The sequence below is a fragment of the Mandrillus leucophaeus genome, unplaced genomic scaffold (assembly GCF_000951045.1).
Source record: "Mandrillus leucophaeus isolate KB7577 unplaced genomic scaffold, Mleu.le_1.0 Scaffold21, whole genome shotgun sequence".
Taxonomy (NCBI): domain Eukaryota; kingdom Metazoa; phylum Chordata; class Mammalia; order Primates; family Cercopithecidae; genus Mandrillus; species Mandrillus leucophaeus.
In genome coordinates, this window is record NW_012102143.1 from 4,491,151 (window position 1) to 4,516,729 (window position 25,579).

At 48.9% G+C, this 25,579-nt stretch overlaps 1 protein-coding gene across 2 annotated transcripts in view; it reads left to right on the top strand.

Moving 5' to 3' along the window:
• The window catches only part of AGAP1 (ArfGAP with GTPase domain, ankyrin repeat and PH domain 1), a 650,920-nt gene that overhangs the window by 228,759 nt on the left and 396,582 nt on the right, over positions 1-25,579 (top strand). For both annotated transcript variants that reach the window (XM_011980281.1, XM_011980282.1), the window contains exons 4-6: positions 10,790-10,875; positions 14,269-14,410; positions 19,879-20,013. In XM_011980281.1, coding sequence (XP_011835671.1) covers positions 10,790-10,875; positions 14,269-14,410; positions 19,879-20,013 — 363 coding nt within the window. The remainder of the gene's footprint in view (positions 1-10,789; positions 10,876-14,268; positions 14,411-19,878; positions 20,014-25,579) is intronic.

Genomic DNA, 25,579 nt, shown 5'->3' on the forward strand with positions numbered 1-25,579 from the left:
CTCCTGACCTCGTGATCCGCCTGTCTCGGCCTCCCAAAGTGCTGGGATTACAGGCTTGAGCCACCGCGCCCGGCCAATTTTTGTGTTTTTAGTAGAGACAGGGTTTTGCCATGTTGGCCAGGCTGGTCTCAAACTCCTGACCTCAGGTGATCCAGCCACCTCGGCCTCCCAAAGTGCTGGTTTTACAGGTGTGAGCCCCCACGCCTGGCCTGTTTGTGTTTTAGTTTTTAAATATGTTATTTGGAAGAGAGAGCTCGTAATAGGTTTTATGTGTTAAGCTGCTAAGTTTTGTTTTTCTCAAAGCTCTTGGAAGTCAAGATGTAAGGAAATTAAATTGTGACTATTGGGCAAGAAACTGTTTTCGCAAACACTAGTTTTTCAGCTTCTTTTCGAGCAGCAATATCATATTTTTTCGAAAATATTGTAAGTATAACTTTTACTAGTTCAAGTTTATACATTTGTACGTTTGTTGAAGACAGCAATGAAGTTATTTTCATGAACACATATTAGGTCTCCAGGTTTCAGTTTTATATCTGGTTTTTCATCCAGTTAAGTTTGTTTTTGTTTACTTTGTGTCAGTAATTCCTGAGCTACTCAGGTAAGTCCTCTCCTGTTTTTTTTTGTTTTTTTTTTTTTTTGGCGGGGAGATGCCCAGACTGGAGTGCAGTGGTGTGATCTCGGCTCATCGCAACCTCCACCTCCTGTGTTCGGGCCATCCTCCTGCTTGTGTGCATTCAGAGATGTGCTGAAGGGGTTCAGAAGGACTACTCCCCACCCTTTCTTTAACGTATAACCTGCTTGTAATTTCAAGCGCTCTTCAATTAAATAGATCCAAAGTCTTTAAGTAATAGGAGTAGTGGGTCTTCAAGAATTCCAAGGTGGCTCAGTAAAAGCAACTGTTCTCATTCCTTGGAAGTTGTCAGATAGAAGCCTTCTAAGGCATGGTAAACGTTAAACCCACCATAACATACTTTGAAGAGTCAGCTAGTTAACAGTCCTTACTGCTTACCTGACATGTCACTCATGAGAAGGTCGGATGCCTCCCACAGCTGTGTGCTTGTCTGCATAATTTTCAGGTGCAAACAAATGCAGGCCAAGGTTGTTGAAAGGCCAGTGTGAAGCTGCAGCCTTCCAGTTAAGCCATAGCAGGTGGACTCTGCTTTGCACCGGAGTTTACCCAACACGAGTTTACCCACGTATTTCGTGTTCTTGGTCTCACTTTTATTCGGTAGCACACTTGAGTGCAGGTTTGTTGTTACTGTGATACAGTTTAAAAAACAGGTATATATATGTATTTTAAAATATCTAAAGCAGCCTTTTTTAAAAAATTATTTTTTAGCCTGTAATCCCAGCACTTTGGGAGGCCGAGGCGGGCGGATCACGAGGTCAGGAGATCGAGACCATCCTGGCTAACACGGTGAAACCCCGTCTCTACTAAAAATGCAAAAAATTAGCCAGGTGAGGCGGCGGGCGCCTGTAGTCCCAGCTACTGGGGAGGCTGAGGCAGGAGAATGGCGTGAACCCGGGAGGCGGAGCTTGCAGTGAGCCGACATCCCGCCACTGCACTCCAGCCTGGGCGACTAAGCGAGACTCTGTCTCAAAAAAAAAAAAAAAAATTATTTTTTATTTCGGAGACAGGGTCTCACTCTGTTGCCCGGGCTGGAGTGCAGTGGGGCAGTCATGGCTCACTGCAGCTTCAAACTTCCAGGCTCAAGCGATCCTCCTGCCTCAGCCTCCTTAGTAGCTGGGACTACAGGCCTGTGCCACCATGCCTGGCTAAATTTTAAATTTTTTATAGAGACGGTCTCATTATGTTGCCAGGACGGGTTTTAAATTCCTGAGTTCAAGCGCTTCTCCCACGTTGGCCTCCTAAAGTCCTGGAATTATTACAGGTATCAGCCACCGCGCCCGGCCCTGTAGCTAGTTTTGAATTTGCTGATGCCTCCTTGGAAAAGTGCTCCTTGGAACTCACTTTGAAACCCTGCTGCTCTGAGGTCTTGCAGCCAATAAGAACCCCGCCCCCCACCTCGGCCAGCGTGTGCTGTTTTTCCCCAGACCTCGGTTTTCTCATCTTGAAAGCTGTGAATCTGTGTCACGTTTTCCTGGGGTATTGCGTGCACTTTTGATCTGCGGATTCAGATCTCTCTGCGTCTCAGGAACATTCCTTTGTCTTTTATCTTCGAATAGTCTTTGAGTTCTTTTGTTGGAGATGTGTTGTCAGAGATACCATTTATCCTTTTGTTTAGGTCCATTTGTCAATGAACTTCTCTCTTAAATACTTTACCTCTGTCTTTTTAATCTCATTGACTGTGTCTGTTTCAAGCCGTTCCTCTGTGTCAGAAACTCAGCTTTCAGCCTTGTCTCTCCTGCTCCTTACTTTTTCTAATTTTATTCATCAGTTCCCCAAATGCTGTTTTGATCCTCAGATCTGGACGTTTCCATTTTGTTTCATGTTGTTTCAAATTCTCATCCTGGAGTTTCTCGTCCCACGGAATGGCTGTTCTTTCTTAAGTCACATTGGAGTGGGAAGCGGTTTAACGGACTTCCTTCTGCTTTTTGAGTTTTGTTTTCTTCTCCATTGTTGCTTTGTTTCTCTTCTGTTCCCCTCCCTCCTTCCTATTCCCAAGCCTCTCCCACCTTGCTGTTTTCCCTGCTGGGGAGCCTTTGCATAATGTCCCCAGCCCTGCTCTTCAGCCTTCTCGGCTTGGACCTCTCTTCCCAGAAATTGTCTTGACCGAGACTGACGCTGACCACTGGGAAGGCTTCTCCCTCATTCTGAGTCAGGCTGTTTGGGAGCCTCTCACCGCCCTGCTTCCTGTGGTGGGAGAAGGTGAGGGAGAGGAGATGCTGTCATCCTGAGTGCCCCGGACGAGATGGGCCGGACCATTCTGCCCACATTCCCATTTGCCGGAGCTCAGCCACCTCCCCCAGCCAGCTGCAGGGGCGTTCGGGGGCATCTGTCGAGTGTCACTGCCCATGCCGCGGGACCTGAGACTGGATGCCGTTCTTCCAGAGATCCCAGGATTTGCCGAGCATCCATGCCCTGCCATCCCTCTGTAGTCGGAGGGAGCTGCCTCCCGTTGAAGGAGTCTGCCCTTCGTTAGGGACCAGGGCTCTGCTCTTCCTGGGAATTTACCACGTCCTCTTCCAGGTTCCCTTCACCTGTCCTGGGGGGTGGGAGGAATATATCATTGTTCCCCTTGAGGTGCCCCCCTACGTGGGTCACTTCTCCCACTCACCAGGCAACGCGGGCATCTTCCTCGCCTCCAGAGAACCTTTGCCAGGCCATTCACTTCCAAGGCTTTGTCATTTCCATTCCTCAGGAGACCAAAAAGATGAGGCCACGGCTGCCCCTTCTGTTTCTTCCCTGCACACTTTGGGGTGGAGTGATGGGGTACTGATGGCTCAGGAGAGACGAGGAGCCTCCGCCCAGCTCAGATCTTCCTTTTCGTTCCTTAGAGCCTGCATTTTTTGAGGTGTGTTATGTTAAGCTGTGCCCTTTTTCCTGTTGGATGGTGAAGTTCCTTCCTTCAGGCTTTCATGTTTCCCCCTTGTTTTATTAGGAAAAGAGGAAAGAAAATCCAGTTATAGTGAAGTTCTTATCCGCCATCTTAACCTGGAGTTTGGCGTTTTTCTTTTTCTATGTTCCTTTACTACCTTGCTTAGATCTGGGTTAGACAAAACCATGAGAGACCGTGGCCTGCCCAGGAAAATCGGGTGTTAAGTGCCCCCACTTCACTGCGGGTCAGAACCCCGGAGTGTCCCCCCGGGAAATAGTCAGCAGTCCCCACATGTGGGGTCCTCACTCTCTGCTGGTACCTTTGTATAGTAGTTACTTTTTATTTTACAATGTAAGTTTTAAAAAAACAAGTTGAGAGAGGAAGTGAAATCTGATTTGGCTAAATTTTGTAAACAAAGATGTTACCAATAAAACCTGTTTCCCAGTGTATAAATAAATATGTGGTCCAAAATTCCTTTTAAATGTTACAATACGAAACTTTTCCAAAACCCCAACATTGGTGACTGACTTCAGTATTTTTATCCAAGTTAAACAAGCCAAATTAATTTTTTACAAATTTCTGGCGCATTCATGATTGAAATTTTAAGTATTCTCCTAGGGAAAAATGAGGGGCGATTGTCCTTTTCAAGGTATCCATCTCATCCCACTTGTTAAAAATAATTAGGGAACAATGCAGTTTGCAGATTTTCTCCCGATGTCATGATGGCACTCAGCAACAAAGAATATTGTAGATGAATTTTGAAAATGTTTTCCTGGAAGAAATCCCAAACACATGGCCGGAAGGAACCCAGGACCTGCCAGCCATGCTCCGCCTGTCTTTCTCCCATCCAGTCTGACCCCATAGCGCTGGGCAGTTGACGAGGCGTGGCCAGCTTGCACCTGCTGAAACAACCGGGTGGCTCCACTGCATCTTGATCAGACACTGCATGAGGTCCCTCCCCTCTCTAATGGCAAAGGGAAACAGTGGGCTCTGCACATGCAGCTTTGAAGTCAAGAGTCATTTTCATCCTTAGTTCAGGCATGAAAAAAAAATAATAAAAAATTTTAAAACACTTTAAAAAGATAAAAATCAACAGTGAAAAATGAAAGTTACAGATAGGTGTCTGTCTTTTTAGTTTCCTAAGCACAGTGATGATGATTGGAGCTAAAGGCAGAGACCACCGTTCCCCGAGTGTGAGTGGAGTAAGGATAAGATAGTCCCACCTCTCTGCATGTTTGATGTTGGCCCCGTGAGTGCTGCAAAACCCAGCAAACACGGAGGCTGCTGGCTTTGTTTCTGTAGGGCTTGTCTTAGCAGAAGTTCACATGGAAAGAGAGGGAGGGGTCAGAAGCAGTCAGAGCGTCTGGATTTGAGTCTTGGTCCTGCCGTGTGCTGGCCGTGGAGCTCTTGCTCTGTGTCTGAACTCCTTTTCCTCCTGCGTGGATTTGGGCGTCGCCAGTGATGTTTGCATCATAAGACGGGGTGAGGGATAACGGAGATGATGTGGGAAAACAAGTGCTTTGTAGACGACGGCTTTGGAAGGCACACTGTCGTTGCCATAGCTGTCGCTTGGAGGGCTGTTAATGATACGTTGATAGCTTTCAGTTCAGTTAGCCAAAATGACAGAAATGCCAAACATCTGTTGCAGTGTTGACTCCCAAAAGAGCCCTTTTTTTTTTTGGAACGGGAGAATTCAGTTTTCTCTTTTTTTCTGAAAGCAGAAAGGACAGCATAGATGATACCCTCTCCGACGTCTGCCTGTGTAGACCGCACTTGTGTTGAAGAGGCTCCGCTGTGGCTCCACCCCGCGTGAGTGCAGAAACTCGAAGGAAGCCGCTTGTTTTATTTCCCCCCGCAGCCCACATTGAGCACTGGTTCTCACACTGTGAGACCAGGATTCAGAGTGGTAATCATGAAAGGCTAGGAGGACTTAGAAAAAGGTATTTAAAAAACAAGAGTGCAGCTGTATCCTTTTCTTCCTGGTGTGCTATTCATCCACTTCAGCATCTTGGTGGAAATAACTCAGTTCCACCTTCCATATACTTTTCTCTCTGCAGTGTGGGATTTAGGGAGAAATTAAGACCTCGACTCAGTTACAAATACAAGCTCAAGGGCAAACCAAGGCTCCCAGTGCAGTTTCCACATGTTCTGGGAACCCTGGACACTTGCCTTGGGGTGAAACAGAAACCTAATACATTGCACTTGAAGTTGACTTCGGACAAGAAGACAGTACCGCTGTATCCCCAAGTAACTCAGACGAGATAAGAGCACTCCATTCTGCTTTAAACTCAGTACAGAAAGCCAAGCCCAGAAAGGATGCGGGTTCTGTTCTCACCTCCCTCTGCTCTAGGCTGAGGATTCCGTGTGATGCTGTTTACCTCCAGTGACATCCTTGTGTCCTGGGGAAGCACAGATTTCAGTGAGACTGGGACTCTGTTTTCCCCTCTCACTGAGATGCGGTCACAGCTGCCCAGCAACCTGGTTCCACCTCAGGGTCAGGCAGCTGCGGCTGATCTGTCTGGTTCCTCAGCCTGGGGGTGCCCGCCATTGGGAGGTGCTACGGTTCCAGGGTGACGCTTGCCCCTGCCTGCAGAGCTCTCCTAGCACCTGTTCACAGGTGTGCCTGGGCCAGATGCGTGTCTGACAGGGATGTCAGGTTTGGGGAGACTGAAAACCCTTTTTGAGAATGAAGTTATCCTGATACGATTTAATGTTATGTCAACATAATTGGCAGCAGAGATGGTTGCACATCACTCATGGCAGATCTGTCACATGGGCCATGGGCCAAGCTGTGTGCATCGGGTGCTGGGAGGATCCAGGTGGGCGAAACAGACCTGCAGGAAAATACATGGAAATGGGGACAAAATAGGCATTTAAAAAGCGACATTCAGCTTGAAACTGGATGTAGCATTTGGTGATGTCCTCTAAAATTTTGGTGGAAAAAAGATCTCCCTTTGGGAGGCTGAGGCTGGTGGACCACTTGAGCCCAGGAGTTCAAGACCAGCCTGGGTAATGAGGCCCCATCTCATTTATCCAGGTATGCTGGCGCGTGTCCGTGGTCCCGGCTACTCGGGAGGCTGAGGTGGGAGGATCTCTTGAGCCTAGGCAGTCGAGGTTGCAGTGACCCTGTCCGTGCCACCGCACTCCAACGTAGGCAACAGAGTGAGACTGTGTCTCAGACACACATACACACAACAACAACAACAACAACAACAATGAAAAATCTAATGACTGGGATGAGATCTGATGAAATGGTGGGGTTGAATTTAAAATGACGCGAGTGGTGGTGCTGGCAGAATACCAGCTTGTTGCCAACCATGCTGTCATCCTAAGGCTCTCCTTCTGCGGTTAAAGTGGTTCAAGTGCAGAAAATGAATTTTAAAGTGTTACCTACCTGCCAGCCCAGGCTTCTCAAGGCCCAGTGGTGCTATTGAGCTGAGTCTGCTCCTATCAGTAGTGCCCTGCAGGACCTTTTTAAAGACATTCTTGAATTCTTACAACCTGGTCGCTTGAGCACCTGGCTGACTTTTATCTTCTTATTCACCTTTGGGTTTGTGGCAAATACTTAGCAGTATTTAATTTTTGCTTTCTAAAGGGTAATACAAAAAAAAAAAAAATCATGCAAATCAATTACCAGTATCTAGTGTTTGAAACTGTAAAATGCTGAAAAGAACTGTTAATTGTACTGTGTATCTGGGGAGGGAAATGTAAACCAACTTTAGGATTCGAAGAGACCTTGCTGATGAGGGAAGGAATCACTGCTGCTTTTAGAGGCAATGAAAGTTGGGCCTGGAGTCCTTTGCTTGAGGTCACAAAGCCAGAGACTTTAGAAGAGCAGAAGGGAGAAGGCTCAGTGCCCTCTTAGGGAAGCTTTTGTAACTTGAATGTTGTGATTCAGCCACCTGGAAGCTTCTTCACTTGTGAACGTGACTCTGCAAAAACACGTTAGAGGAAGCAGAGGAGAGGATGGACGTGAAATCCGTCCTGCGTGTACTCACCCGAATGCAGCAGGGAGGGTCCTCTGCCAAGGCGTCATGGTCATTCCACGAGAGCTGGGTGGGGACACTCCCCAAGTTCCCACTCCCAGGGAGGTAGGCAGCCAAGGGACACTGGCATTGCAGCACCCCTGGGACAGGCCCCACTCCTCCCTTCTTGCTCTGGAGGTGACACAGTCTAGTGATTAAGGAATGGGACCTGGGGCCAGCGTGCCTCGACAAGACAAAGCCTCAGCAAAGTTGAACCCTAGGGTTCATCTAGCAGGGAGGGCTTCCACGTGCTCTTGTATCTGGGGCAGCCGTCAGAGAGCAGGGCTGGAGCCAGGGCCCTGTAGGGCAATCAGCGTCCGGAGGGCACAGAGGAGCACATGGGGGGCTCAGGCCACAGGGTCAGGACGATGTTGCGGTGAGGTCCCTCTGCTGTGCTATATGTTAGGGGAAGGAGGAGCTGAGGCCGGGAGTGGGCGCAGACAGGTGGGAAACTTGTGCAGAAACCTAGCGAAGAAGTGTAGACGATTTCAATGAATGTGAGGGGTAGGGAAGGAGAGCGAAGGGAGATGAAAATACTTGGGGGTGTGAGGTAAGTGGGGTGGGAGTGATGAGGATACCTGTTCACTCAGCTCTCCGTTCCAAGCAGGATTCTAAGTGCTTTTCATGCTTTAACTCATTAAGGAAGGCTCTGTTTACCCCCATTTCACAGGTGAGGAAACTGAGGCACCGAGCAGTTGAGTTATTTGCCGCAGGTCACCCAGCCAGGGAGGGCTAGACAGGGATTTGAACCTGGTGGGCTGGTACCTGGGGCCATGCACAGATCAGGATATGAAGGAGATTTTTCTCCAAATAAAGAGTAACAGATTTCCTTTTCAAATGTTCTTTTTCTTTTTCTTTTTTTATTTTTATTTTTTTTATTATTATTTTTTTTTGAGACACAGTCTTAGGCTGGAGCAGTGGCGTGATCTTGGCTCACTGCAACCTCCGCCTCCCAGGTTCAAGCAATTCTCCTGTCTCAGCCTCCCAAGTAGCTGGGATTACAGGCACCAGTCACCACACCTGGCTGATTTTTGTATTTTTAGTAGAGACAGGGTTTCACCATGTTGGTCAGGCTGGTCTCGAACTCCTGACCTCAGGTGATCCACCTGCCTCGGCCTCCCAAAGTGCTGGGATAACAGGTGTGAGCCACCACATTCAGCCTCAAATGTTATTTTTCTTAAAAGGGTCACATTCGATTCATGTCTCCAAGATATAGCAGGTTTCCAGCATCTCTTTTTAAAAGGTTTTTTTAAAGAGAAATAATATTGCTATCACTGTTGCAGATTTTTCTGTTGTAAGCAGGTTTATTCAGTGTTAAATATGACTTTTATAAAAGCAGGTTAAAAGAACCTTGGCAAAAATTTGGAGTAAGACCAGGCTGGGTACTGTTCAGGGTGCTTGTGTCAACTCGTTACTCCTCACCTGCTAGGACATCATCCTCTTTGCATATGGGGACACTGAGGTGGAGAGAGGTGAGGCGAGGCTACACAGCTGTGTGTGGCAGAGCCAGGGTTCAGGCAGAGCTAGACCAGTATCGGGGTCTGGGGGCGACCGTCTGCATCAGCTTCACATACGTGGGGACGTCCACCTGTGTCATATGTTTCCCAGCTTGTTTCATGATGACAACAAGCTCTGCTAGAAAAGCAGTTTCCTTTTTGCCTGTGAGCACTCTCGATTCGGGGACCCTGAGTCTTTGGGCCCCTTGTGCAGCTGGGCCTCACCCTGTCTGGACCCAGCATCCTAACTGGCCTGGCTCTGTCCCCTGCTAATGGACCTCAGCCTGACTGTTTCCAGCAGGCCCTACCCTCTTGTTTCAGTGATGGGGGGACAGCAAAATGAGAGTTTACCTGCTTTAATATCAAAAGGTTTTCTTCATTGTTGTGTTATTGAGTGAACTGAACAGCAGATTTATTTGCTTTAGCAAATGCAGCTGCCTGTGATGGTGGCATAGGTGTTGAGTGTGAGCACACAAGCGTGGTGGGAGTTTGCGGGAACGGGCCAGTACCCCAGTCAGCCCTCTGTGGCCTCAGACGGTAGCTGCCTGTCTGGAGGGCCTCGGACACTTTCAGGCTGGGATGGGTACTCCGATTTTTTGCTTCTCGGGCACTGATGTGGTTCAGACCCGGGATTCTAGGAGGGAAGGTTCCTGTCGCAGGGGAGGGAATCAGACGTGTCTCTGGGTGGCAGAGGAGCCGGCAGGTAGCCTCTGGGCTGCCAGTGGAGCACTATCCAGTCCTCTGGATCCAGTGATTTGGGGTTTAGACAGGGTTTCTGGAAGACGTCCGCACAGAGGAGCAGAAGAGGAGCGCTAGGAGCTGATGCGTGCCTTCGCCTCTCTAAAACGAGAGTTCCGAGTCCCTGTGAGGGTTCCCTAGCGTGGTCTCAGAGCCCAGGATCTGGAGGGGGCGTCTGTCGTTGGAGAAGGCAGAGGAGCCAGGGTGGAGTCCTTCCCGCTGCCGAGGAGGAGCAGGGCTGGCCTAGAGGGCCGGCTGGGCACTGCAGCCACCTTGTACCATCCCCTCCTGAGAGCGTCAGGGGCCGCGACATCCAGGGTAGCACCGGGCCCCTCATGCCCGTTCCCCCCCCCGTGGTCTCCTCTGTTCCTGCAGGGTCCCGGTGGTCTCCCGCTAACCCGCGTGGTCTCTAACGCCTCCTGTCAGCTGCTGCTCTGCTGTCTCCACCTGTGTGGAGGTCCCATCCAGTAGTTTCTGTCTAACCCGTGTGTAGTAGTGAAGCGTCCCCCTCCTAATTGTGGCCTGTGACTCTGGAAACACCATTCTCATGATGTTCTATGTCTCCCTTTCAAGAACTGGGTTTCTCTTGAGGAGAATACAGGTTCTCGGCCCTGTCATTTACCAAGACGTTGCAGATCAGGCACCTGTTAAGCATGAAAAATTTATTTCAGTTTCGTGAACCCAACAAGAGAATGACAATTTTGATGTGCTCTGTTTCCCAGTGAGTGAGAATTCCTGAATTTACATAGAAAGCCCACATGAAAAGTCCACACTTCTCGGCCACGAGTGACTGGCATTGCAAAGGAGGCTGTGCCTTCTAACTGGAAACGCACACGGGTTCTTAAAGACGAACATTTAAATCTGAGTTCAGCTCTGTTAAAATTCAGCGTTGGCTGGCGATATCCTAAATACTTGGTTGCCTCCAGGGCGACAGCCTAGGGTGTATTTTTCCACAAGCGAAGCCCACGTCTGTCTGCCCTCCTCACTCTCTGCTGTTCTTGTGTAACGAGGTGCTTTGTGTGTGTGGCAGGTGGCAGGTTCAAGAAAGAGATTGTCGTTGACGGACAGAGCTATCTGCTGCTGATTAGAGACGAAGGGGGCCCCCCGGAGGCGCAGGTGAGTACACGCGCACGCCCCAAGCCAGCTGTTTCCCTTTGTTTTCTAAGGTTTCATGCAACACGTGCTTCTAGAAACCAGTGACGTGCTTTCCAAAAAAGTAGAAGTCCCTTGAAAAATGTTTCCTGTCACTGCATTTTTTCTCATCTCTAAGAAGCTAAGTCTTTTCTCTCCCCACCTCCCTGCCCAGACTAAATCCTACAGAGAAGTTGGGTTTATATGATAGCTTTTCACTTTCTGTGTTTTTAAAAAGGCAGGAAACGCACCCCTGCCCTGGTTGGGGAACCCAGTTGAAATGACATCTGGACATTTCTGTAGTTTGGTTTGTGTTTTGGCCTTTTCCTTTGAGTGGTGTGATCTCTAGAGCAGTGAGATGTAGAGAGCTTGCTGGGCGGAATTTGGAGTCCCGTCTTCTCTCTGTCTCTGCTAACTGTAGGCGTTGGCGCCTCTGTGCCTCCCTGGCCTTGGCCCAAGCAAGGCGGTCTCCACCGAAAGCTGGTATGAAGCATATTATGATTTCTTTGGAAGTTCCTGGAAAGATGGGCATTCTGGAAATAACAAAGCATGAGTGTGGAAGATCTCTTTTTTTGGTTTCTTTAACCTGTTTTGTTTTACTTGAAGCATAATTTACCGAGTAAACACTTGAAAGGAGCCAGGAGCTAGTAAATGCAAAGTGAATGTCAAAGATTTTTTTGGCGTTATCTCCTGGACCTGTCTTTTTGTGAACATGCAGCATAGGATTGTAAGATGATGAAAGTGAAAGATACTGAATACAGGACTTCTTAGGCCTCAGGTCTGGTACTCCACACATCGGAGTGCTGTGTGGTTATACAGAAGATGCCACAGATTTGCCATGTGCTATTGACTCTAAAACACCAGTGACCGTAGGATGTACCAATATTCAAAGGGAGAATGCTGCCAATTAAACTGTGAAACAGCCGCAATAATTAGGTGCATTCTGATTTCAAAGATGTTAAAGTGTGTAACATTTTGTTTCTTAGCATTAACGATACCATACACTGATCATAATAAGGAAACACCTTGAAGGCATGTTAAAAGTGAAAACTTAGTTGCAAAGCAGTTTGAGCCCACGTTCAATGACCATCTGGTAATTTATAGTAAGGCGGGGCAGAGTTAGAGTTCTGACTGACAGGATCCTCGGTTTGTGATGCTGATCAAAGTCAGCTCGTTCTTAGTCCCACTAAAGGTATAAGACCGTGTTCAGTGACCATCTGGTAGTTTATAGTAAGGCGGGGCAGAGTTAGAGGTCTGACTGACAGGATCCTCGGTTTGTGATGCTGATCAAAGTCACCTCTTTCTTAGTCCCACTGAGGGCATAGGACTGTGTTCTGCTGCACAGGAACTCTTGGGTGCAAGGGCCCTCCTGTGGCTGGTGATCGGAGAAAGAAGTAGGTAACATTTAGAATCACCTGGGTTTATTTTCCGTTTTCCCCAGCATGTAAATGTTTTGAGTGACTGGAAACAAGCTTTTTTTCTCCACAATTAAGGAGCAAGTCTTAGCAGTATATGAAGCACAAAATTGAATATGAAGCACGAAAGCTTATAGATATAGAAAAATCTACAGAAGAGGCTAGATGCAGTGGCTCACACCTGTAATCCGAGCACTTTGGGAAGCTTAGGCAAGCGGATCACCTGAGGTCGGGAATTCGAGACCAGCCCGGCCAACATGGTGAAACCCCATTTCTACTAAAAATACAAAAAGTAGCCAGGCGTGGTGGCGTGTACCTGTAATCCCAGCTACTTGGGAGGCTGAGGCAGCAGAATCGCTTAAACCCAGAAGGAGGCGGTTGCAGTGAACCGAGATCTCACCACTGCACTCCAGCCTGGGCGACAGAGCGAGACTTTGTCTCAAAAAACAAACAAACAAAAACCCAAAGCATAGGTTCAGTTTTCTGCTGGTGAACATGTTAGAGTGGGGGGTTATGTATTGGGTACCCCCCACACAAGGAGCGTGGAAGTCAGAATGCACCCTTAGGAGATGACGGCCGCCGTGCATGTTTCCTCCGGGTGGACGCTCAGATGGGCTTCAGCTCCCGGTTTGGGAACTGAGGTTTGGTTCCGGTCAGCCAGCGGTCTTCGTGGCGCAGGGGGAGTGTGCTCCTCCCACGTGTTTGGAAGAGACAGGAAGAGCCTTCCTCAAGGCAGAGAAGAGGAAAAGGAGATGCCTTTCATCAGTCTAGGTCCTGCTGCACTCTGTGGGAGCTGCCATCGCGGTCTTCCCAGGTCTCTCCCAGCCTTCTTTGTTTTCAAGTCCTCATTCTCATTTAATTTTGTATTTATCATTAGAACTTTGGGTTAAGTTTTCTCATGTAAACGTTTTACATGTAACTGAATACACTTTTCACTTATATGCCTGAAGTCAGAGTTTAACCCATTAAAAACTTTCCCCAAATGTATTAGAGGTGATAACCTTGGCCATAGAAACCTATCTAGGAACTACAGCTGCTTTTAGAGAGAAGGGAAGCAGGATGCATTTCGGTTTTGTTTTTCAAATTTCCGCTTGGAAAGAGAAGGACCTTTGTTGCCTGATAGACCTGATGTCAGATGTGCTGAGCCAGTTGCAGTGAGTGTGGGAAGCCTCTGCCCTGCAGGGAGGCTCCACTCAGCTCCAGTTTTGCAAGATGGTTATTGGTACTAAATGAGGTATTAATATATGCCTGACAGTGTGGGTATTTGTCAGAAAGAGGATGTGATGTAGGTTAAACTGGCAAGACAAGAATAAAATGAGTACAGCAAAGCAAGAACAAAATGGCAAGAGTCAGGCTTTCTTCCCTAAGTTTTGTTAATTTTCCTGAAAATAAGTAGTCATTTTCTTGCAGGGGTGCTGCAGGAGTTCAGCCAAGGCTGAGCCTGGGTTGAATCTTTACCCTTTGGCAGAGTAGGCCGGCCGCTGCGGTGGCGAGTTGGGGAGGATTGTGGGGTGGGGGGGTTCTGAGCAGGCCTGAGGGGTCCAGCAAGGCTTCCTTAAGCGGTTGAGAGTACAGTGGAAAGCCTCGGGGTTTGAGAGGCTCTGGCAGGAGGTGGGGCTGGCCTTCTGTCTGCGGGGCCACCATGGCTGGTCGGGGCAGCAGGTGGACAGGCCAGGAGCATGAGGACCGCGGGGAGACTGTGTGGTTTGTGTCCTCTGAAGACAGAGCGTCTTGGGTGGGAGCAGGATGAAGGGCCCATTCCCGAGGGGAACACCGCCCACGGTGTGCTCAGGAGGAGGACGTTGGTGCCGTGACAGTGTGTGACGGTGACGGTCAAGTCAGGCACCCAGCACGCGACCGAGGGGATTCCTGCAGCCCCTGCTGCCCGCCACCGTCCAGACGTCTGTTCTTAATTAAGCCTTCTCACTCAGCTCCTGCTCTCCTCCCCTTCTTCTCTCCGTAGTTCGCCATGTGGGTGGACGCTGTTATATTTGTCTTCAGCTTGGAGGATGAAATAAGTTTCCAGACCGTTTACCACTACTACAGTCGAATGGCCAGCTATCGGAACACGAGCGAGATTCCTCTGGTTCTCGTGGGAACCCAGGGTGAGTGATGCTCGTGTGCAGGTGGTTTTCAGAGGATTCTAACAGTTACGTATTTTCAGTATGGGGGAGTTTAAAAATGCTTTAAAAAAGGAAAAATTGCCTACTGAACGCTCACTTTTTTTGGGAAAAATCGTGAAACTGAAATTATCACATTTCCTGATTGGATTTTATGGTGAAACCACTCATTTAACAACCTGAAAACAACACACACACACATATCCTAGGTGCTTTAGGAAAAATAAATCTATTTTCCCTTGTTTTCTGGGGAAAAAAAAAAATATATATATATATATATATGTGTGTGTGTATATGTTTTGTATATAAACATATATAGTCAAATACATATACTGTTTTCTGCTGTATTTTAATTCTCCGTTCTATAAAATGATTTATAAACAATCTTTTAAAGCTTATCTTTCAGTGCATCTTGAAAATAGTGCTGATTTTCAACATAAGAGCAGTTCCGTTTATTAAGTTCTATTTGTCACCGTCTTGTGATCTGTATCTCATATTTAATCTAGCAGGCCCCTCAGAGAGCGTAGAATCATACTGGGCACGTTTCTTGTTTTCCCTCAGGTCACTTCACGCTTGGTCTGTTAGTAGAGTGGCTGTCACATGGACTGAGGCACAGCATCCTCGCTCTTGATCACAGACCCATGGCTGTGCTGGGGTCTGCCACTAGGGTCTACGATGTCACATAGGATGTTTTTAAAAGCCAGGTGGAGGTTAGCTTTAAAACTGCTTTGTCAGAAATATGGGTAACTGACAAATAATCCTGTCAGGAAAAATTGTATATCCCTTCATTTTGTTGTGGCTGTTAATAGACTGTCTTGCAAATTCTTTTAAAATTAGCCTATCTGACATGCCCGTCCATGCTCTGATGCAAGACGTTTCTCTTTAGGACGTCAGCTGTCCATACCGCACTGGGTGTGGTCTAAGTAGGAGATTGCGCAGACAAATGATTGGCAGCTTGATCAGGAACCTACAAAAGCCCAGATAAATAGTGTGGCATAAACTTAAAAGCATTTTGCAGCCAGACATGGTGGCTCACACCTGTAATCCCAGCACTTTGGGAGGCCCAGGGAGGTGGATCACTTGAAGTCAGGAGTTGACCAGCCTGGCCAACATGGTGAAACCCCGTCTCTACTAAAAATAGAAAATTAGCCAGGCGTGGTGGCGCATGCCTGTAATACCAGCTACTCAGGAGGCTGAGGCAGGAGAATCACTTGAACCCAGGAAGCAGAGGTTGCAGTGAGCTGAGATCGCACCACTGCACTCCAGCCTGGGTGACAGAGTAAGATTCTGTCTCAAAAAAATAAAATAAAATAAAAAGCCAGGCATGCTGGCGGGTACCTGTAATCCCAGCTACTTGGGAGGCTGAGGCAGGAGAATCTTTTGGATCTGGGGAGGTGGAGGTTGCAGTGAGCCAAGATTGTGCCACTGCACTCCAGCCTGGTAGACAGAGTGAGAGTCGATCTCAAGAAAAAAAAAAAAAAACGGAAAAACTAAAAACATCTTCTCAGTGTGATAGATGGGAGGTGTTAAGAGTTGGGCTTCCTGGAAAGCACCTGTCCACCTTTTTTTTTCTTTTTTTTAAAAAAGAACACGCGGAGTGGCCACTGGTGGCTCTGTTTATCCTAACACAGAAGGGAGGAGGGATTCTTAGGCCTAACACGCCCTCTAGTGTTCACCAGGAGACAAGGCCGCACCACCAAAAAGTCCTTGGTTCTTGTGAGAATGCAGAATTGCCGTATTTGAGGTGGCATCTTGAAAATTCCTCATTGTGTTTTCAAGTGAATGCTCATCCACAGCAGATTCTGCTTAAAGCTGCCTTGAAGTCGAATAGAGAAATTCCAAATAAGCTCCCCTTCCCGCAGGCCTGACCGTGGCGTTTCTGAGCAGACTCCTTTGGGGCTATGCAGACACTGCTCGTGGGCTGCTGGAGCTCAGGAGGTTTGATTTTAGGACTCAGAATGGGCTTTTGCTTGGACTCACTGTGAAAAGTGGCAGTGAAGTTCCCAGCCTGGAGAGATTCTCTGCAACCAGTGTCTGTTCTCTGAGTTCTGAGTACACCGCCATGTTCCGCCAGTGGGAAGGGAGTGTCTGAGATCCCCGGAGTTGGGACCACACACACCTGCGTGTGACTGGCTGCTGCTGGGTGACCGTGACCCCCGGGGCTCTGGTGGGGTTCAACAGGAATTCCCCAAAGACACTCAGTGCATCCATGGGTAGGTGATAGGCGTCTAATGGTGGCTGCTTTTGTCCCTCATATTTCAATGTGTGACTGGTGTTCCAAGGTCCCTGCCTGGGATCCTGAACCCCACCCCCGACTATCCCTGCCCCTGGAGACAGCATATCCCTCTGAGTCTCCTGCCTGAGCCGAGGGGCACATCGAGCCTCCTGCCGGGATGGCTACTTAGATTCTCGGGAAACGCTAATGAAGTTGAAGTCCTTAAGTAAAAGAAAGTACCCCCGTTTATTCCCATGAATTCCATGAGCATCCGTTGATCGGATGTGGAAAGATGCCCAGGAAGACCACAGGGGAGTGTCTGCATGTGCGAGGGTGGCCTCCGGGGTGGGGAGGTAAAGCCGGCCCCACACCCTCCCTGGGCGAGCAGGTAAGCCGGCCCCATGCCCTCCCTGTGGGACTCTTTTTAGCTGGACCACCCCCAGATGAACCAGAACAAAAAGTTCCAATTAGGGCTGCATTCCTCACCTGTGGGATTCTCTTGGTCCTTACCTAGATTTCAAGGAGCACCCCAGCAGCCCGGTGGCAGGAAGCTGGCGTGCACGTGGGCTCGGAGGGTCCCTGCTGCAATGCTTGCTTCCTGCCTGCAGACTTGCTCTCTGTGAAGCCTGTGCTCGGCTGCTTTTGCAGGGGCTTGGCTTCCTGGGCTGCCAGAGACAAAAGAGGGACCACGTTGTCCAAGAGGGCACCTGGCGTTTCTCTTCCTGCTGGTTTGGGGTAGGCAGCCAGAGAGGTCAGAGCATATGGGATGGGAGAGAACCGAACAGGAGTTAGGTTCATTGCCAAAGAATGCCTGGGCTGGGGTGAGGCCTCCGCCCGCTGGCAGGAGGGGCAGCTCGGCCAGCAGGAGCTCTTTCTGGGCAGTAACTAAGGACTGCACGAATGTTCGTAATTGGACAAGATGGGAATGAATGAGGTAATCATCTAATGTTCGTTAAACAGGTTCTGTTTTAAAGACTTGCAAATTAAATGGATTTGAGGGAGAAGCAGGATCTGTAAAAAGCTACGGAGTTAAAAGTGGAATGAAAATGAGACAGGTATAGAACCGAAATGCGAGTGCAGAAGCCCGTTTCCATGCAGTGGCAGAGATTCCCATGGTGCACCTTTGAAGCGGAAAGTTGACAGAAACCGAGTGAGCCACTGAGGACGGAAGGGCTGCGGGATCGCTGGGCCGCAGGTCAGGGTCTCGTGGAAGCCGGGTGGATGCCACGTAGCCTGTGTTTTCAAAATTATCCTAGAACATCGAAACATTCATAGACTTCTAACTTCTTTCTACAATTAAAAAGAAATGTTTATACTTAAAGAAAAAAAAATTTATTTTCTTAAATGTTGTGAAATGCAAGTGAGATTTACTAATCAGCAGGACAAGAAGGCAGGACGAGGTGCCCTTTGACCGTATCCCTGGAATGGGGGTGCAGCCTGTGGAGCCTGTAGTGGCGATTGTCAGAGGAAGAACCCTTAACTACAGAGTTCAGTTGCCTTCTGGTAATGGAGAAACGTTAGCCCAAACCTATTTCATAGGGTTGAGAAAATAACATGAGAAAAGAGAAAAAGATAAACTGAATACATTCCTCAGGACATCATGTTTTAAATATTCTTCAGAAAATGGAGTTGCCAAATGCCCTTCCTCCACAAAAATAAAATGTCAAAGGTGGTCGCTCTGCAGTATAACTTCGCTACTATTTCTTTGGCTGGTAGAGAAATCCTGTTGGTGGATTTTTGTTTAAAGAGTTGTTTACTGTTTTCTTTGGCATAAGAGCCTTCAAGCCCTATGAAAAAGATTCAGGTTAGGAAACTGTCTCTGAAGGCTGGGCACAGTGGCTCACGCCTGTAATCCCAGCACTTTGGGAGGCCCAGGCGGGTGGATCATTTGAGGCCAGGAGTTTGACACCAGCCTGGCCAACATGGTGAAACCCTGTGTCTACTAAAAATACAAAAAATTAGCTGGGCGTGGTGGTGGGTACCTGTAATCTCAGCTACTTGGGAGCCTGAGGCAGGAGAATCACTTGAAACCAGGAGGCAGAGGTTGCAGTGAGCCAGATCACGCCACTGTACTCCAGTCTGGGCGACAGAGTGAGACTCCATCTCATTTAAAAAAAGAAAGAAAGAAAGAAAAAGAAAACCGTCTGTGAAAAGTCCTCTCTCTCCCCTAAGCCTCGTGGCTGTACACATTCCAGCTCCTCATTTCTCTGTTCCATGTGCCACTGTAACTCAGTAGTAACAGAATGAATGCGGCGGGTCTGAGGGTGGGGAATCCTGGCAGCTGAACTTAAAAAAAAAATGGCTCAGTTTCTTTTTTAGGAAACTGGTGCCAACATCCCTGCAGCTGCTCAAACACCCCCATGTGCACACATGACTTAGATTGGGTGGATTCAGGTCACCTGTGACCCTGAGGAGGTCCATCAAAACCTCAGGGGACTCGCTGCTCCCCTCTCCGCACACCTCCCTCACCCCCTAGGCCTCGCCCCTGCAGCATCTCCCTCACATGCACCAGCTGCCCTGCCGCCCTCTGCCTCAGGCACTCTGCCCCAGGCAGTGGCTACTGCACCCACCTGCTGCAGGTGAGGGTTCCCTGATCCCTTTAGCAAGGGCTCTAAAACCCAGACTCACCCAAGCCTCCTGACCTCCTTCCCGGCATCACTCACAGTGTGGCCATCTTACATTCAGAACCATTCATCACATTCGTCTTTATTTTCTGCTTGCCTCTCTGGCCAGCTAGAATGTCTGTTTCATTCACTGGGGTGTCCCTGTGCATAGAACAGGAACAGACCCCAAATGGGGGCTCAGTGAGCATTTATTCAATGGGTCATTGCACAAGCGACCACGCCTGGAAGAAGAATGCCGGTGTCGGGAATATGCTTAGCCACCTGCGTGGTGCACAGAAGGGGACCTGCACATCGGGACTGTGTGTGTGGTTTTTCCTTCTTTCTGAAGTATGTGTCTTCTAGACCCACATTTGAGTCTTGTTGCTTCTTTCTAAACATTGTAAAATTTCAGTTTCAGAAGCTCTCCTGCAAAACACATTTCTACTAATGAATAACTTTCTCCGGTGTTTGAGTCTGTTATTTGGGAGGCAAACTATGCTCTACAAACTCCAGATTCATAGACTAATAACATTTCTGTTGAGTAAGGTACCGGTTTTCTGCGATGTGGGGAGTGTGGGAAGTCATCAGAGCTATCGTTGTCACCGTGCTGTTACTTTTTTGGTCTTCTGTTCCAGATGCCATAAGTTCTACTAACCCGAGGGTCATCGATGACGCCAGAGCGAGGAAGCTCTCCAACGACCTGAAACGGTGCACGTACTACGAGACGTGTGCTACCTACGGGCTGAACGTGGAGAGGGTCTTCCAGGACGGTAAATGCGCACGGCTGGGAATTTACTTTCAGTTCACGATACAGGAGGCAGTTCAAGAAACCAGTCCTGCCTGCACTGGTGCACATGGGTGGCGGAAATACGTCATTGACGGGTGGTCATTGATGGGTGGGCGTTAGTATCGAGAGCACTCCATTCTAGAGGCGACTCTCAGGTATGTTTCGGATATAAAGTGCCGTGTTCAGAAGAGACAACAAGACGTGGCTTGAGAACAGCCTGGTGTTGGGTCTGCGTGTCACCTATGGGGCCTTTTTGTATACAGGATAGAACATTTCTTGAGCTGTTGTTCATCCACGGGCTCCGTAAAACTTGTTTGTGAGCCATTTCTTTATTGTCATTGCCCATGCTTAATCCAATCCCATCCTTTAAAGCAGTTTCAATATTTGATATCAGGCTTTGAGGAGAGAACTGAACGGAGGAGAGAGAGTATCAAGTTTGGACTTTCCCACCAAAAACATAATAACATGACACAGTAGGACTCACAGCCGCGAGTGAGGACCAGCCTTTTGGAATTGTTTTTAGGTGATTTTATTCATTATTGATCATCTGCCTTCAGGAACGGCCACAAATCAGACAGACAATTCTCCTAGAAGAGCTGAGGTTCTGCAAGGGGGTCAGATACTGGCGGATGATGGTAGCTCCAGACGTCGGCTATGAGGGAGGAGCCTGTGGACATGCGTGGGGTGGGCGGGGGAGGTGGCGTCACCCTGGGGATAGGAAGGTCTGGGGTGAATAAAGACTGATATTTCTAAATCCAGTCTTTTCCACCTGGGAGCTTGGGAGAGGCCTGGTGTTCTGGCAGAGGGTCGCACTGCTGGCGGAGTGGTGGAAATCACTTGTAGGGTCCTCTCCCCTTCTGGTTTAAATCCATGGGGGCCGAGCCACCTGTGTCCCTGCTCTGGTGCCGAGGGGGTTGTTGGGGGCAGAGCAGGGCAGCCACACTGGGGCTCTCCGGAGAGTGCCAGAGCCGCTCGGAGCTGGGAGGAGATGGAGGACTCGCCGCGCCCTGACCCCGAAGACCAACTATGAAAGCAGGGACTATGGGACTGTTCCGGGACCTCCTCCAAATGGGGCAACCTGTGTTGTTCTTTTAAATGTTTCAATTAGTCTTCAGATGCCGTTGTAGAGATTCTATACGTTCACTGTTCAACTCAGTTTCAAAGATGACATCAGTTCCGTCAGTTCTCAGACTTCACGTTTTCTTTCCTGTAGCAGTGAGGTTCCTTTTCTGAGCCTGCCGTCTCTTCCCGGGCATCTCTGCCTCTCAGATACTCAGCTGCACTTCGGCACGTTGGTCCTAGTTAGTCCTTCACGGCTTCAACGTTTCTTCTCGCCTTTTCCAGTGCCAGTGCTGAAGAAGCACAGGGTTCCCCTGAGAGGCAGCACGAAGTCGCTGGGGGCCCACAGCCCCTTCTTCCCTCCACTCACGTTTATTCCGGGCACCTCGTGCCGCCTCTGTTGGGAGAACGTCCTGTGGGGAGCAAACCTCATGTCAAGCCGTGCCGGTGAACGTTAGTGACATGTTAGTAAGACGTGGAAGAACTGTGCAGGGAGGCCCTTGGAGCTCTTCCGAGAGGTGAACCCTCACGGAACAAGGTCACTGTCGGCCACCGCGCTGCTGAGGCCCCGTGAATGTTGAAGTAAAGCGTTGTAGATGAAGCGTCCCCAGGCCCACGCATGAGGCCAGCTGCCTGTTTTCATAAATAGACTTTTCTTCTTTTTAGACAGAGTCTCACTCTGCCACCCAGGCTGGAGTGCAGGGGTGTGATCGGCTCACTGCAACCTCCACTTCCCAGGTTCAGGCAATTCTTGTGCCTCAGCCTCCCCAGTAGCTGGGATTACAGGCACTCGCCACCACACCTGGCTAATGTTTTATATTTTAGTAGAGACGGGATTTTCACCATGTTGCCCAAGTTGGTCTCAAACTCCTGAGTTCAGGCAATCCGCCGACCTTGGCCTCCCGGAGTGCTAGGATTATAGGCATGAGCCACCGCGCCTGGCTGTAAATAGGCTTTTGGTGACACAGAGCCACGCTTGGTGTCGATGGGCTGCACCGGGTTTGGGCTGTCTCCAGCTGTGGCAGCAGAGATGAGGGTGTTTGCGGCCCGCAGAGCCCAGAATATTTCCTCTCTGGCCCGTGCAGAGAGCCTGCCAGTCCCCGATGCAGGATATCAGGGACTCAGCTGTCTGGATAAGTTGAGTCTGCACGGTGACTCCTTTGCTTTTGTATTTATCACGGTTAACATACATGAGTTTTCCATAAATTGATGAACGTTCCTTATAAAAATAATGTTATCAGTTAACGAATACTGGAGGATGTCAGGATGATGGTGCCTTCCTGCCATACAGCCTATCTTCGTCCGTTCTGGCTGCTCTAACAAGACCCAGTGGCTTACACAACAGACTTTTGTTTTTCCTAGTTATGGAGGATGGGAGTCCAGGGCCAGGTGCTGGTGGATGTGGTGCCTGCTGAGGGCCATCCTCCTGGTGGGCTGTGTGCTCACATAGTGGAGAACAGAGGACATGAGCCCTCGCCTGTCCCTTCCCATAAAGGCGCTTAACCCATCACAGGGCGCCACCCTTGTGATCAGTCACCTGGCAGAGGCCCCACTTTCCCCCTGAGGGTCGGGATTTCAGGGTAAGAATTTGGGTTGAGTTCCATACCATACCCAGCACGTTCAAGTCTGAGGACAGGCAGCCACCTCTGTGTTGGAAGTGTTTCGTTTTCGTCAAGTTGGGGGGTTGGCAAGGGGAGAATAAGGACTGATATTTCTAAATATTTTTACTTTAAAATATTTAGATAAAGCGTTTCCGTTGCTGTGACAGCCCATGTCACACCTCCCCAGGTAGTGCTGTGACGTACGTCTGTGTTCATAGGCACAGGAGATTTCCATTCCAGTTTCATGTTTTAGAAATAATATATTCTCTGCCGGGCACGGTGACTCACACCTGTAATCCCAGCACTTTGGGAGGCCGAGGCAGGCAGATCACCTGAGATCAGGAGTTTGAGACCAGCCTGGCTAACATGGTGAAACCCTGTTTCTACTAATAATACAAAAAAATTAGCTGGTTGTGGTGGCATGTACCTGTAATCCCACCTACTGAGGAAACTGAGGCAGGAGAATCACATGAACCCCAGAGGTGGAGGTTGCAGTGAGCTGACCTTGCGCCGTTGCACTCCAGCTTGGGCAACAAGAACAAAACTCCGTCTCAAAAAGAAAAAAAGACATAATACATTCTCATTAAGTATTCAGATTTTGGCCAAGTGTGGCGACTCACGCCTGTAATCCCAGCACTTTGGGAGGCCGAGGCAGGTGGATCACCTGAAGCCAGGAGTTTGAGACCAGCCTGGACAGCATGGCGAAAACCCATCTCTTCTAAAATTACAAAACATTAGCTGGGTGTGGTGGCGAGTGCCTGTAATCCCAGCTACTCAGGAGGCTGAAGCAGGAGAACTGCTTGAATCTGGGAAGCGGAGGTTGCAGTGAGCTGAGATCGCACCACTGCACTCCAGCCTGGGTGACAGAGCGAGACACTGTCTCAAAGAAAAAAAAGTATTTGAATTTTATGGAATCTGAAAAGCAAATACCTGTGATGCTGCAACTTCTGTGACTGTTGCGATTTTTTTGTCCTTCAAATATTTTCATATGAAGATACATTTTAAAAATAAAATCAGGGTTACTCTGCATATTTTATATAGTAGTTATATGGTATATGGTTTCTTATATTTTTTTTTTCACTTAAATCACAAGCACTCTCATTGTTAGTGATAAAAGTAGTTGCTGAAGAGGAGTTTTATTCAGTATTTAGCAATCCCTAACAATAACAAAGTAAAAATCCTCAAGGTAAGTTAAACATTGTAAGGTTTATATAATGTTGAAGAAATCGAGGCTTAGAGAAATGACGTAGCTTGACCCAAAGGGGCACAGCCTGGACTGGATCCCCCATCTTGGGACCTGAGAGCCTCGACTTAACCACAACACTGGAACATTTTGTCATTAAAATGGAAGCAAGTCAGGTCCTGGGGCGTCATGGAACACACCAGCTCTGCCCACAGGTCTGGGGAGGGCCTCGCAAGGGACACACCCAGCCAGCAGGGCCCCTGCCCGCTCTGCCCACAGGTCTGGGGAGGGCTTCGCAGGGTATGCACCCAGCCAGCAGGGCCCCTGCCCGCTCTGCCCACAGGTCTGGGGAGGGCCTGGCAGGGGACACACCCAGCCAGCAGGGCGACTGCCCGCTCGCAGACTCAGTTTATTCAGCTATCTCGATGACTCTCTGGCTTCTTTTTTGCCCTAGGGCTTACTTTGTTTATTTGCTTTTTATACCGATATATGGTAGAAAGAAAACATGAAGGAAAAGCGTGTAATTTCTACATAATGTTTGGCTTGTACATAAAAGAAAAGCCAATCCAGCTGCTTCCGTTGCCCTGCGGAGTCTGCGTTCCTGATTGGCTCTGTACCGAGGTTCATTTAAAAGGCCAGGGACCTTATTCTTTGCTTCTTCAGCATTTGACTTCTTAGTGTCTTGTAACAAAAGGACATTGTAAAAATTAATGAAGAAACATTGCATTCACTTTCCTGTTCACTTGTGTAGTCCTGTTTACTTTTCTTTCATTCATGGAGTTGCCAGATGGCTACTAGCAAGTGGCTTTAGGTATTGGGAAGCAGGCTAGCAAGCTGGTTCATCCGTCCAGTCACTCGTTCATCTGAGCACGAGCTTCCCACCCACTGTGCGTCTGGTCAGGGGCTAGAGGCAGATTCAGAAGCGCGGGCAGGGTCCCCTTCTCCATGAAGTTAAGGTCCGCTAGGGACGGTAAACATCAAACGGTCACCCAGAAACATGACCTTGTATCTTGCCCAGGGGTGGAGAAGTGTGGCGGCCCAGGCCGTTTTCTGAGGGTCCTTCCCAGCAGCCTGGGAGCATCTTCGTTCCTGCTCGCAGGCGGGATCGTGTGGCTTGCGGGGCAGGCGGGATCGTGTGGCTTGCAGGGCAGGGTGAGCTGGCTCCACAAGATGGTTCTGCTTGACCTGGGCAGCTGAGCCGGACGTGGGCCATGGGTAGCCAACTGTTTGGATTCTCAGCAGAGCCCTGGGGGAGGGAGACACTGGGGGCTGGGGCGGGCTGGACGTGTGGACTTGGCAGCTGGGGGCTGCAGGTCCATCTGTGGGGGCTGCACAGGGCTCCCGTTCCTAGATCGCCCCACAGCCAGCGGCTCTGCACCTGTCAGATTCTGCGTGGCTCTGTTTGCCTCTTGCCACATCTGGGAAATTACCTATATACAAGTTTTTCTGTTCTTAAGGTTAAAATGCTGGTTTCAGTGTTTGGCATTAAATTTTTTGAAAGTCCCTGTTCATTTGTTCTCCTAGGGCCTGGATACATGAACATGAAGGATTACTGAAAAATAAAGTTCATTCCTCATAGACATTGTTTCTCTGGTCCTGTGATTCCTTCCTCCCTCCGTCCCTCCCTCCCTTCCTTCCTTTTTCAGGCAGCGTCTCTGTCACTCAGGTTGGAGTGCAGTGGCACGATCTAGGCTCACTGCAACCTC